General features: G+C 38.4%; 1 protein-coding gene across 6 annotated transcripts in view; it reads right to left on the bottom strand.

The window, feature by feature from the left end:
- The window catches only part of EPHA6 (EPH receptor A6), a 496,053-nt gene that overhangs the window by 68,076 nt on the left and 413,083 nt on the right, over positions 1-14,894 (bottom strand). For all 6 annotated transcript variants that reach the window (XM_052703538.1, XM_052703498.1, XM_052703517.1 and 3 more), the window contains one exon: positions 2,815-3,024. In XM_052703538.1, coding sequence (XP_052559498.1) covers positions 2,815-3,024 — 210 coding nt within the window. The remainder of the gene's footprint in view (positions 1-2,814; positions 3,025-14,894) is intronic.

Raw genomic sequence — 14,894 nt, 5'->3', positions numbered from 1 at the left:
ATAAAGTAAAAAAACCCAACAACCCAAATTAAGCCTTAATCTTGAGCTGCCAGAAGTTTCATTACTTGTCAGTGTTTCTATACCTTACTGCTGTCAATCTATTTTATTCCTCTAATCAGTCTAATAAATCTGAAATCTCCCTGGATGAGGTATTTTAGCCAAATGGCTTGAGAAGAATTAAACCCACACATTTCGAGTGACTCCATAAAGAGTAACCAATAATTTAACTCCCTAGTAAGTATTAAGGAAAGAATATGTTGTACATACTAAGGCAAAATTCAAAAATACACCTGATGATAAAAGCTTACAATTGTATTTCTTTATGAGTCATGCAGTTCAGTTTTTAGCAGGCTTTCATCCAACTGCAGAATACCCAAATGCAGAATATCGAGGTGTCACCATGAACAGATACCAGTGTAGCCCTTTGTGCAGTAGTGACACAGATCATGATCTATTCATACATATGTACACCTTTTGCTGTATACAAGTTTTCCTGGAGACCCATGGCTTTTTTCTAAGTATTGTGAATATATTTCAAATTCAAATGAATCCACATCATATAAAATAGTGGACCTAAAAGAGGGATGCAAGAGCCTGGATGTCCTCTGTATTGACAGGAATGCTTGCTTATATTCTAGGAATGTCTTTTCATGAGCTGCTGTTGCCTTGGAAACCAACACAAAATATGAAAATTTAGTCTCTATAGGGCAAAAACCCACCACACTTTTTTGTATATCTCATAAGTTTCCTTATCTTTTCCTATCAAATCTGAAAAACAAAGATTGGCAGTTGGGTATTACTAACTCTTAATTCATACTCCCGATTCAGAAATTATACTTCATTTAAAGTTTTTCTATAAATGATAAACAGAGTTAGGAAATAAGATTTACATTCATTGTCTCAATAGGTTGGCCAACCTAATAGGTTAGCCAAACCAAAACAACAAAAAGAAGTCAAAAGCTGTTTCCTGATTTTTAGGGGAAACATGCTGTCCTTATACTGTGTTACTTTGGAGCACCTGACAGGTTTTCCATCACTCTTTCCTGAACAGTCTCCTAACAAGCATGAGCACAGAGTGCTGCAGTATTCTAAGAAGTTTCCTTTCTTGCCTTCCCCTACCACAGTTACTGCTTTTTCCAGACTGATTCTAGATTTTTGCCCTGCATGTGGGAAAATGCTCCAATAGAAACAACACAGCATCTACTCAAAATCAATATAGAAAGAGGAAGAAAATGTACATGACAACAGCAAGATAAAGCAAAAGATGTCAGTCATCTCTATCTCAAGGCTGTGCCTGGTGAGATGTTGAAAATCCTCTAGGTAAGAGGGCCACTTAGCTTAGTTTTGTGAGAAGGAAACCCATTTTGCCATAGAGCATGACAGCTTTATAAAATCTCATTTGTCTTTTACTTCAGTGAATTTATCAGAACATATTTATTTTAGAGTTAAAGAGACTCTGCAATACCATTACTACAGCAATATTGAATGCAACAAATAAAACAGTACTTACTACAACTGCAGTTAAATTAGATGAGTTACTCATTTTGGCCTAAATCACTTTTCAAAATGGAAGTACTTACGGAGAAATTACTTAATGCTAGTTTACCATCTCTATTAGCATTCTGTCACTTTGTCCTATCACAGAAACCTATGTAGGTCTCTCTGAAAGTAATACCTCCTACTTATTTCCATGGATGCTACAGCAGATAAGAAGACACTGTTTGATAGAACAAATTCTCAGCTACAAAACACTCTTTTTCAACACAGTCACCATCATGAGCTATGCATTTTCCTCTATGATGAACAAGGGCTTGTATGTTGTGTTTATCAAAATCTGTACCAGCGGAGGTGACTCACTGTCTCTCTTGCCATTGCTGAAATGCACCACCTACTGCTTCCCTGTGCTCACATTCACTGTTTGGTCTCCATAAATGCTCAGTAAGTGTAGATGAATCAGTGAGTGCCATTTTTTCTGCATGGAGAAATTCAGTGACACATCTTTGCTTCTGTCAGACTGTCCCTCTGCTGCCCTCTGTTGCATGGCAACAGAATCTAACAGAGTTTTAGTGCGAAGGTTCAACCTTTACTGCCATACCACCAATATCTGCCTCTGACATTGCAGGTTAGCATCATACAATAGGAGGCATTACTTTTGGAGCAGCCTTGTGTAAGTTCAGTGACTTGGCTCTGAAATAATTTTAGTTTCACGGATAGGAATTAAAGTTACTTGAAATCAGTTTATTAAGATTCTTGATGTTGTGGTGATCACAAGAGGAATGTTGTTGAATATTTTGCAGAGATGAAGAAGTGCTGCATCTGAGCTTGAAATTTTACTGGCATCACTGTGATCCGTTCCCTATCTGCTTCATACTGTAGTTGAAGTTTAATTTTTCTTTAAGTCAAATCTGAACAAGCTTCTCCAGATTTTACTTCACTGAAGAAAAAAATCCAACCAACCAACAAACCAGCCAACTAACCAACAAACCCACAAATATTCACTGTTACAAAAACACATTTCCTTGTACCGCATGATGAATTTTAAGTATTAATGATGAGACTTAAACCTTGACAAAACGGTCCTACATGCTCCAATAGAAGGTAAGCTAAATTATATCAAAACTAAATTTAAGATGCAAGACTTCCATGAGATAAAGCAGTGAGAGGTTTTCCTCCCCTCCTGTATGTGCATATCTTTATAACTGAAGACAAATGAACGAAGTCAGCCAATTCAATCCATTATTCCTATGGCTTAGATAAATCTGAAACAAAAGGGGCAGAGCGACAGACCGTTCAAAATAGATAAGACAAACTCACACTTGTTGTATAAGCAGCTTCAGGATCATCCTCCAACACTCGTGACAAACCGAAGTCGGAGACTTTGCACATGAGGTTGCCGTTGACCAAAATGTTACGGGCTGCCAGATCACGGTGTACGTAGCCCATGTCTGAGAGGTACTTCATGCCAGATGCAATTCCCCGCAGCATGCCCACCAGCTGGATGACTGTGAAGTGGCCATCGTGTTTCTGCAAGTAAAGATGCAAGTTCAAGGTACACATCTAATTTTCTTGAACTTTGTACTAGTGACATTAGATAGAGATTGTATTGAAGATGTATTTGTAGCCCTGCCAGCCAACCCAACCAATGCTGGCATATTTTTTCATTTAACTTCCTCAGCAGCACAAGCAATCTCTCCTTGTGCAGCTTATCTCCCCCTTTTATTTTTTTTAACATTTCCACACTCTGCATTATCATTCCAATGACCACACCTGATGTATTTTACCCTCAGTTACCATGAATGCTTTCCCCCACTTCTTAAAGCCAGAATGAAAATGCACAGAAAAATCTGTTCTGCACATAATGCCATATAACCTCTGCACACTAAGGAAAAGGAAGGTTGGGATGAAATTCACAGAGTAATGCATGGTTTCTCCAGTCTTCCTAGCTGACTGAGAAGCCACTTAGACCCAGACCCATCAAAGTATTACACTCTTTAATTCCTGCTGGAATCTATTGGTGTTGAACTTCAAAATATGAATTATGTCATTAATTGCACTAGTCTATGTGGTTAGTCTTGGGCCTTGCTTTTCCATCTCCAAAATGAAAATTATTGCTTCCATACCTCTTAAATCAGAATCTGCTCTATTTATCCCATATAAGGCAGACTGCTGACAGCAGCATTTTTGTGACCTCAGCTAACAGACATTTAGCTTCTCATGGATTATTCAGTAAGCCAAGCTTTTATGTTAGCAAGAAGAGACATACAAAAACAAACAACTCTTCCCTGCAAGCAAGTTAACTTTCCATTTTCTCTTTTAACACTTCCAGCATCAGGCTACATACAATTAGCACTCAGGACATTTCTATTGCTTAATTCATAAGCAACCAGGGCTGTTTAGCCTGGGGAAAAGGAGGCTGAGGGGAGACCTTATTGCTCTCTTCCCACATCTGAAAGGTGCTTACAGCCAGACTGGAGTTGGTCTCTTCTGAGTGGTGACAGGATGAAGGGAAATGGCCTCAAGTTGCACCAGGATAAGTTTAGGTTGGATATCAGGAAACACTTCTTTACAGCAAGGGTTGTTAAGCACTGGAATAGGCTCCCCAGGGAGGTGGTTGAGTCACAGTCCCTGAATGTGTTTAAAAACTGTTTGGATGTGGTGCTCAGGGACATGATTTAGTGAAAGGCTGTTAGAGTTATAGTTAGGTTGTGGTTGGACTTGATAATCTTGAAGGTCTTTTCCAACCTGAGCTATTCTACGATTCTGTATGTCTAGGTAAAATGAATTTGGAGGGAAGAACTTTAATTTAAAGCCCAGTAAGTGTATTAGATTTGAGAAACTGAACAGCACAAATATGCTCATCCCTGAGCAGCAAATTATTTTTAGCATATCTATTAGGAATCAATTTCTTTCATAAGATCAGTTGGAAGAAAAGATCAAATGCACTAGTACATGAAATCCTAGACTGGAGACAACGTCCACTGGGTAACAACTAACAATACTGCATCCAGCTATAACAAAACAAGACAAAAGTACCGAAGAAGCAGTAAATTCAATATACGCATGCTTAGATTTCAAAGCTGCTATTCTGAGCTAATATAGCAGAATGACAAAGTTATTTGCTATTTAGTGTATGAACAACACAGTCATCTCACAGCCTTTTCCAAGCAAAGCACACTTACTGACACATCTTCAAAAAAAAGCTACTTATGACAAACTCATAGCAACTTTTCCCCTTAAGCATTCTCACCACTCTTGCTTATGTTCTGTAATCTTCAAGTACTATCCAAATATGAGCAGATAGTTCTAACCATGCCACAACAGTAAACCTAACCCTGCTTTGCTGTCTCCACCAAAGCCTCTGGTAATCAGCTAGCTCTGCAGACAAGTCTGAGGGTTGCTAGCTGAGGATCAAGATCCAAGCATGACAATGATATATTTTACATACAGGAATCCCCTGTTACAGATATTTTAGATTTTCCTTTCCTACCAAAAGAGTAAGGAACCTTTCAGGGTCCCAAAACACGTCAGTGACAGATAATTAAAATAAAAGTTGCCATTACTGATTAAGCAATGAAAGACAAAATACAAGATTCTTAAAGACCTTAAGCCCGTTCTAATAAAATAATAACATCAACCCTATCTGGTACTGTATCCATTGAAACCATGCTGGATTTGATTTTTGCTTTTTATTTAATAATACAAACTCTTCAATTCACTAAAACTTTATTGAACTGGGTTGCAGTTAATTCTTTTTGCACTTATTCTGTATGAATAACTCTTTTTCATTAGCTTTCTGTAGAAACAGGATTTGGAGTAAGGCGCCCATGGCTTGTTTTTGCAAAACAAACATCCCCCTAACAAACCGCCAAACAAAACCAACCCTCCCCCCTGCAAACTCTAGGTCTTACCTTTTCCTTATCATCATTCACAGTTCCATTCTTTCAACCTCACAGTCATCTGCAACACTTCCCTTAACCTTTTGTCCATTTAAATCACAAGCATTCATTCCTTTCTTTTTTAATTTGTTCTCTTTCAAATCTAGGCCATGCTTGACTGATTTTTTCATAAAATATAACCCTTTTTCTGCTCCTTCCAAATCTCAGTATTTTCCCTACAAGTATAGCAGAAATGCTTTTGCAGTTCTCTCTCTCTCCTTTCACATTTCTTTGAGCTTCTGCCTTGACATAAAAGTTCAGGCTTCTTATCTTCACCTTTAAATAAATGACAGACTTGCTAACAGACCAGATACCATTTTATTACATTTTCTTCCTTTCTCCAAACATTTTTCTGAATCTTCATCCACATCTGTTCCTGTCTGTCACTTCTCATTCTTGGTTTTACATTGTTTAATACCACCCTCATATCTGGAAAAACTGTATTTTTACTGTCAGCAAAACAATTTCTTCTGTGAGTCTCTCTGTAATCACTTCTGCGTTGGTTTCCTTGCCAGATGTATTCCCTTACAATCTACAAACTGTTAACTTCAAATACATCAAAATATTTGTCTGATTTAACGTGACCAGGAGAGAGACCTGGGCCACATTTAACCCTTGGGAAATTCAACTAGGCTGGTGAATGCTATGTACAAACCTGGACTCTTATCTTCAGAATCTGTAAATTCCCATGTACATTCGTGAGTCAAATCAATCCTTCAGCAACTTTCCATTACCTTGTTTCATTTGCTTGTCCTAAAGGGACACGATATGCTCAACTAAATGATATGGCAGCTGTTATCTGGGGCTTTATTCTGATTCCCATGACTTATATTTGAAATATGTTTTTGACAGGATTCCCATTGGGGTGTTAAAGATATTAATCAATAATGGCAGCAATTCAGACCCCAGTGTTCTTACCACATTTATCCTATCATCTCATCAAATTTTAATCAGACTTTAATGGCTTTGCTAAATAAACTTTTATTATCAGCTGAATATAAATGCAGTATCTGTATGGTTCTCATTTATGCAGGTCTATGAAAAATGTTTTCTGCTGTTGCAGTTTGCCTTCAAAAATCTTACGCGTGAGAAATATTCTCATTATAATACAGAACCTTCAATAGCACTGATGTATAATGAGGCAGTAAAGGCAGTTGGCTATTTCAGGGAAAGAAGGAAGGTATTTTAAGTTTCTATCATTGTTTTCCACTTCATAGTTTCCAACTCTAGTCTGCATGATTTCAGTTCTTTCCTACAAGACCACAGATTTTTCCTTTTCAGAAGGTTTTTTCTGTTTTAATACCGAGTAACTTTTTGGCAGAGTGGTGAGTCAAGCTTCCTGTACTGTTTATGGACTATTGTTCCTGGAGAAGATAAATCTACACCAAAATTCACTTCTAGACTCAAAGTAAGATCTCAACACTTTTATGATCTTACATTCTGACAAGTGCAGATTATTTTAGATCTTGTTGTTGAAGGAGAAAGGCACTGAGAATTGCGTTTCTAGATCTAACTTGGATTATCTTTGCCACTGATGGCTGCTATGGGTCACTATATGAAAAATGTGGTTTTTGCTATCACTATTTGACAGCGCAAAGTAAATCATGGCTTTTTATTGGGATAAATTTTCCTATGTTCAGTTTGAAACTTGGTACTAACAGGAAGTGTAATTCATGCTTTGTACTATCTTGTGGATTGCAAACAAATCAGAACTGAATTAGATCAACAATCAATTTCATCCTGAATGAATAGCTACTAGGATTCCGTACAAATAATAACAACTCATTTCATTATGCATATAAGACTGAATATACATGACTGAAATTAATTTAGTTTATTTTAAATGCTACTGAATGATCCTACACCACAAGAATTGAAATACCTCAGAGAGTACTAAAAATATAAAATCATAAAATGGATTAGGTAGGAAGGAACCTTAAAAGCCTACCCTACTCGAATCCCCTGCCATGGGCAGGGCTGCAACCCACCTGAGCTGAGAAGCTCAGGCTTCTCAGGGCCCATCCAACCCAAACTTGAACGCCTCCAGGGATGAGGCATCCATAGCTCCTCTGGGCAGCCTGTGCCAGTGTTTCACTGTCCTCTGAGTAAGGAATTTCCTCCTAACATCTAATGTAAATCTCCTCTCTTTTAGCTTAAAGCCATTCCCCCTTGTCTTACCATTTTCAGACCATGTAAAAAGTCAGCCCCCCTTCTACTCATAAGCTCCTCTCAGGTACTAGAAGGCTGCAATGAAATTTCCCTGGAGCTTTCTCTTCTCCAAGCTAAATAAGCCCAACTTCCTCAAACTTTCTTTGCAGGAGAGGTGCTCCAGCCCTCTGATCACCTTTGTGGCCTCCTCTGGACCTACTCCAACAGATCAGCATCCTTCCAGTACTGGGTCACCCAGGCTTGGACACAGTACTCCAGATGGGGCCATACGAGGGCAGAATAGAGGGGACAATTCTCTCTCTTTCCCTGCTGACCACTCCTCTACTGTTGCAGCCCAGGATACAGCTGGCCTTCTGGGCTGCAAAAGCACACTGCTCGTTCACATCCAGCTTTTCAATCCTTCAGGACACCCAAGTCCTTTTCCACAGGGATGCTACCAATGAGATCTTCTCCTAGTCTGTACATAACTCGAACTCCTCCAAAACAAGCACAATACATTCCTGTTGCCTTACTGAACCCCACTTTTTGAGCCTGCCGAGGTCCCTCTGGATGACATCCTTTCCTTCTATTGCGTCAACTGCATCACTCTGCTTAGTGTCATCAGCAAATATGCTGAGGATGCACTTGATCCCACTGTCTAGGTCATTGATAAAGTCATTGAAGAAATATTTGTCCCTGGGGGCCACAACTCATCACTGGCCTTGGATGGAAAAACACCCAGTGATCACATCCCTTTTGCTATGACAATTCAACCAATTCTTTATCCACCAAACAGTTCATGCTTCAAATCCATGTCCTGCTAATATAGAAATAAGGATATGGTGCAGGACCACGTCAAAGGCCTTGCGCAAGTCCAGGTAGTTTATATCAGTTGCTTTTCCTTTGTCCACTGATGCCATCACTCCATCATAGAAATACACCAGATTGACCAGGCACAATCTGCCCTGGGTGGAGCTGTGTTGGCTGTTTTGTACCTCCTTCACAACTTGCATGTGCCTTAACAAAATTTCCAGGACGATCTGCTCCATGATCTTCCCAAGCACAGAAGTGAGGATCACAGGTCTCTACTTCCCTGTTTTTTTCCTTTCTTAAAAATGGGACTGATGCTTCCCTTTTTTCCAGTCACCAGGGACAGTTAATTATTATACTGCCATCAGAAGGCAATATAGATGCATATCTTCCTCCCAGTGGGAAATTTTTTATTATTAAAAAAAAACGTTGCAAGACTGAGCTGTTCTAGGTTAGGATGCTAACACTCCAACCTGGTCAGACCAGTGACAGTGGCCTTGTAACCTGTTACCCTACCTTCCTTTCCCATCTACAATAACCAGAAAGGGCTGTCCTGTCACAACCATGTGTCCCTGCCTACTTGAGTGCACTGGAATGCAGCTGTTAGAGCTGGAAGGGAATTTGAATTGGATGCAGATCACCTTCTTGCCCTGTGTCACTCCTGAGATGCTTTTTTAATCTGCACTTAAAGACAGTTAGGGTCAATATTTCTTATCCTACCCACAAGGACCATCTTAAATAAGATCCCTACATTTTACTAGCATAGAGGATGGATTTTAATCTTTTTCACAACTGCTTTTTAGATACATAATATCCCTCTTGTCTTTTCCTTTGGCTTGAAAACAAGTTCAGAACATAGACCTCTTTTTCTCAGTATCTGTCCTTTTTTTTTTCCAATTTTGTTCTGTACTCTGCCCAGAGAATTCATACAGTTCCTGAAGGATCTGAAGTGTTATGGCCCAAGGGGGATGTAGTACCTTGAGGCCTCTCTAGGGTCAAGTGAAGACAGAGGGCCGCCTCACACACCCTGCAGGAGATGCTCCCATTTCTTGACTGCAATGTGGTATTTGTCATTTTCGCAGCAAGGTGATATCTCTGACCTAATGCAACACCTAGATTCATTCTAAGCAGTAATACTCTGTTCTCTACTCTGTACCTGATTATTCCAGTTTCAGTGGAGTATATTGACCTTGTCCTCACTTATTTCTAATTAGTTTCTAAAGCCAAGTAGTTAATAAGTTACGTCTTAAATTTGTTGCAATGATTTTAAATTCTACCTTTCTTTTCCTGTCTGACTGCCTTCGTAGTCAGCTGTTCATTGTCTAAAAACTTTTAAAGTTTAATCACAGTTTCAGGATCCAGAAACTCATTAAAAATATGTGGAAATAAACAGACTACAGAATAGTACTTCTCCATATAAATTTCCATCTGAAGTCCACTGTCTGCATATTGTACTGCATCCATGTATGGAAATTTTGTCTAGACCAGGTTTCTCTAACTACTCATAAGGATCTCACATGATAGAATTTTAAAGCATTAGCAAAGACAAGATTTATGACATACTTTTTCTATATCCACAGAGCCTGTATCCCATTACAAAGGGAAAACAGACTGTTCGACATAATTAGTTCTTGGTAAATCCATGCTGGATCATCTTATCACGCTGTTATCTTTAAGGTGCTTATAAATACTTTTTTGATAATTTGTTCTAAATAGAGCAGTTTGACATTAAGCTGACTGTCCTGTAACTTCTTGACTTCCATTTTCACTTCTTTTTAATACATGGCTGACACAGACTCTATTATAATCTCCTAGTTTCTTACTTATTTTCCACAAATTCTGTAAGATGCAGCACACTGAAACTTTCCATATTCCACAAATTCCTTCTGGCTTCAAATACAAGACTGCTGTAAATAATTCATTGTTGCTCAGTAGGAATAATATCCACAGGGATTAAAAAAATCCAGTATTTGTAAAGGAACTTGTCACAGCAGTACCAGAAATAGTTTTTTTGCCTCTCTTTCACAGGGTGAAACACTGGTTGAGAAAAAATGTTAGCTCTGTAGCATCACCAAATACTTCTCAGATCATGTGCATATTCACTGCTTCCCATGTCACCATTAAGGTATCACATTCACACAAATTCAGTTTCTAATTACTCAATTTTTTTTTTTCTTCAGAAGAAAATGTGCATATCAGCCGTCTCCAGTGTAGGCTTTCCTCTTTCTAGAGTAGTTTCTGAAAGCAAAATAAATGAAAATGCTGCCTTTGCCTTCGCCCCAGCAGGAAAGGAACATGTCTCCAATAAATAAAAGTGCACATGGATGTTGTGTGTGAAAGCAAAATAAGGAGTGTTAGTTATGAGCTGTAATGTTGCTGGTTCCCTGGATGCAGATAAATAAAAAGGAGAACCACTAAACTTAGAAATGGTCATCTGACTTCTGTTCCTCAAAGCTGACTCTGCCTAGTGAGGCCATGTTAGATGGATTTACAACACATACGTACAGCATCATTTTATAGAAATTTCTACCAATCTTCATTTTTCTCCTTTCTCCCTTATCCTCAGCCTCACTAAGAGCAGGAGTCTGCTGCAGCAATTAAACTCTAGTTAAAAATGGGAGGACCTGATAGCAAAGCTGCTCTGAGAATAACTTCATAACGATTACTGCATCAAAGAACAATATATCATAACATTATAACCTTCTAGTAACATAATTTTTCACATTTTTTACACTAATCTTTGCTGCTGCTAGACATGCCTCAAGGGATTAAAATTTGGTGATGAATTTGTGGGTCTCATTTGCTGTACGGTTTGCTGCCATTAATGTTTTGAAATAGTTAAGCACTTCCTAATTTTAAACAGAAACTTTAGAAAATACTTTCTTTGGAAGAAGAAAATACATGTTATGAATTTTAACATACTGCGAATGCCTGTAAATAAATCAATGCTTTTAAGATTATTTTCATTTTCTTAAGTGAAAGGAAATGTGTCAGTTTTCAAATAAGAAGGGGAGCATTACTATTGCAAATGATAATGGAGAAAAAGGCAGGAAAACTCTGTGCTTACCCAATGCAAATGAACCCCTTCTGCCTACAACTCAGAGATTCACAAAACTGGGCAAGAATGGAGCGTCCTTCTTTGAAACCTAAACATTCATGCCTTCAGGGAACAGTCAAGGGAAAATGCTGGAAAAAACAATCTCAGGAGCTTCTTAATCCACATATTCTCTTTCCCAAATGAAAATCTGGAGAGGGATGATGAGGGTAAATCCCTAAAAAGGCCAATGAGGCACTGTCACAACTGCCCCTGGACATGCCCAAGGCCAGGTTGGATGGGGTCCCAGGCAGCCTGAGCTGGTGGGAGCAGCCTTCCTGTAGTAGGAGTTTGGGGCTGGCTGGGCTTTTAGGGTCCCTTCCAACCTGGGCCATTTTATGATTCTATGATTCTGTGATTCTATTTAATAAGCACACTGCTTATTAAAAAGGTTCTAAATTTCTAAGACTATTCTTTATTTATGCATTTCTTGACTGCCTTTCTTGTCATATTTATACACTGTATCAACAGGAATGAAAAAACTTGTCTGACTGCAACTATCCTAACTTCCGAGTACATTTTTCTATGAGCTCTGATACCTGCCCTTTTAACTTTTCACATGGTTCCTATTTTCCTCACATGCTTGGAGGATAAGTGATTGCTAAGATCTCCATTACACAGGTGGGTAACAGAAACATAAAGACATCTGTTCTAGCCAAAGTATAGTGTAGGTGAAGTTGGTAACAGAACAGGAAATTGCTGAAATTTCAGCCCATTTCTTGTGACACACAGAACATTCCTACCAGACAATAGGATGATTAACTTCTGTGTATCAATCTCACATGAGAAAAATGATACTGAGGTTCATCTTACAATAATGAGTTTTATATAACTGCAAAAATAATGCGCTTTTTTTTTTTTTTTTTAGGGAAATTAGGTACCACGTGTCTCCAGCAATTTAGGTTGTCTGGTGGTGCACAATCTGCTGTAGTTAACTGCCATCACCTTACAGAATTGGTTCTAGTGAGCTGATGTCTTCCCATAATGAAAATATCTACAGCATCTTTGTATTGCAAATGCATGCCAATTCTTTTAATCCAAAAGCTCAAAGTTAAGAGCTTAGAATACAGGATATTTTGTGGGTTGAAGATGGCATAATTTAGCTGAGCTTGCAGTTTAATTCATACAGAGATCAGCAGTCAAGGCAGTAGTTTGGGAGAGTTGGCTGCATAATCAAAACCAAAACACAGCACTAAAAATGATGAAAGATGGGTGTATCCTGAACCAGTATTCCGGGAAACTGATTTACTTTCTGATCTCTGCCATGCATTTCCTGCAGAATACTGTGAGGATCACTTAACATCTTGGTGCTTTATTTCCCTATGTGTAAAGCAAGGAAATGAAGACTATAAAGAACTTAGGTCAAGGGGACTTCTACTTAGGAATTCAGGGCTCCTGGCATAACTTGTTTGCAAAACCTCTTCCATGATGAGTATTCTGGACTGCGCTCACACCGCTTATCATGTCACAGGGCTTCCCTTTGAGAAAGTGTAATTGATCCATGTTTGTACGCTTTTGGAGAATGACAGGTTGGAGGGCTGTGCTAGTTAAAGTCTGCAGGTTGCGGCATGGAGGAAGTCTTTCTGACGGCAAGAAATTATTTTTTTTCTACACAGTTTCTCTGTAAAAAGACTTTGCACTATAACAAGCCATTATTTTAAATAATACGGAAGATAGATAATATCATAAGCCTTTCCAAATCTAAGCGCACAAAAACTATTACACTCACCCAATATCTTTCACTAGGGTTGTTATGAATAAAACCTCTTCATTTATTTCTATCTTCACAAAAGCTTTTAAAAGTGTAGACTTCTGCAGGAAACAACTATTATTAATGAAGCAGCTGGGTTTCTTTTTAAAGAGGTTACTTTGAAACCATTTGCTCTGCTAATTATTAACAGAAACACTGATGATATATCTACAGTGCTTTGGGACACTGAATATTATCTAAAATCCTTTTAAAAACCATTTCAGGAGAATAAGCCACATCAGAAGTGTGAATTAAAACTGTAAAATAATACACATGGAAACCAGCAGCAGAAATGATTAGCTCACATTTCCCCCCAGCAATTTTGCCCGCAATTTCTTATGCAATGTGAGAAGTATTGCTTCACAACAACATCGTAATTTTGCTAATGTCAGTTGATAGTAACGTATCTCAATAAGTAGTAATTGTTCTGATGAATAAATGAATGTGAATAATAACATACGTAGATATAATAGAGCAGCTCAGAGAAAGATAATTTTATGGAATCAATTATTTCATTATTTGTTTTTATTCTCCTGTGTGAAATTTTGCACACGCACACACAATGACTGCACAAAGAGCACAATTGGGCTCAGGCAAATCTTCCTGGGTCACCACGATAAAATTACAGAACATGGAAGCCCCAGGTCCTCAAATGAGCAGCAGTCTGTCTGCTTTCTGCAGACAGATAGTGAGATGATCCAGAAAGGCACCTGGGTTGATTTTTTAAACCAAACTGGTTTCTAGAAGATGTTGCCAACACCACACTACCTCCACAAAGTAACTTCATTTTGACAGATTATCAAACTCTCACCAGAAATAGCATTGTTGGTCTTTGCAACAAACTAGACGTCTGTCAGATGTCTTGACAGACAAAACCAAAATGTTATTCAGGATAGTCAGTGAAGAGCAAGGGATGCTAGGAGTGAAAAATACAACAGAATAATCAGAAGCAAAAGGAATGGAAAACAATGTCTAGCAATATCTGAAATAATGGATCTGATGTATCCTCTGTTCCAGATGCTGTTCTTTTCTGGTGGTTAGCTCTTTTCCCAAACTGCTGTCAAATAAGTGCTCTCTGCATGACTGTCTCTCATTTCTTTGTATCTGTTTTCTTTCAAAGGTGTTGGTATTCTTTCCCTCCTGCTTATTCACTGTCTTCCCTTATCATTTCCTTCTTCCTGCATCCCTCATCATCATCATCTAGATTTCTCTTTGTTGAACACCTCTGCTTGGCATTTTGGGACACCCTTTCAAACATGTCCACAAAACCACAGTCCTCATCTATCCCCAAACCTTGTCTACAGTCCCACTTTGCATTCTACAAGATGGAAGTGGCAAGGCACTAGGCTGGTAAGGACTGCCATTTACTTTCTAAGACAAATTTGACATACTTGACAATCAAATCATTCACAGAGGTTATGTCATTAGGTCTCCAGAGATTTCCAGTGGTTGATTTAACAAAGAGACTACTTTAAGATAAGTTTAGGTTAGGGGGTCATCCCTTTCTACTTTTCTAAGAAAAGATAAATACAAACGTAACAACATATTTTCATGCTTTCTATAGCTCTTCTTTAATGTTTGTAGAGTGGCCTTTTGGGGTTAATTAGCACTGAGATACTTCACCCATGAACTGTTTTCTAATTCAATTTGTTTAATG

Source organism: Tympanuchus pallidicinctus, unplaced genomic scaffold (genome assembly GCF_026119805.1).
Source record: "Tympanuchus pallidicinctus isolate F22 unplaced genomic scaffold, pur_lepc_1.0 scaffold10, whole genome shotgun sequence".
Taxonomy (NCBI): Eukaryota; Metazoa; Chordata; class Aves; order Galliformes; family Phasianidae; genus Tympanuchus; species Tympanuchus pallidicinctus.
Note: the sequence above shows the minus strand (reverse complement) of the source record. Positions and strands in the feature narration are given on the sequence as shown.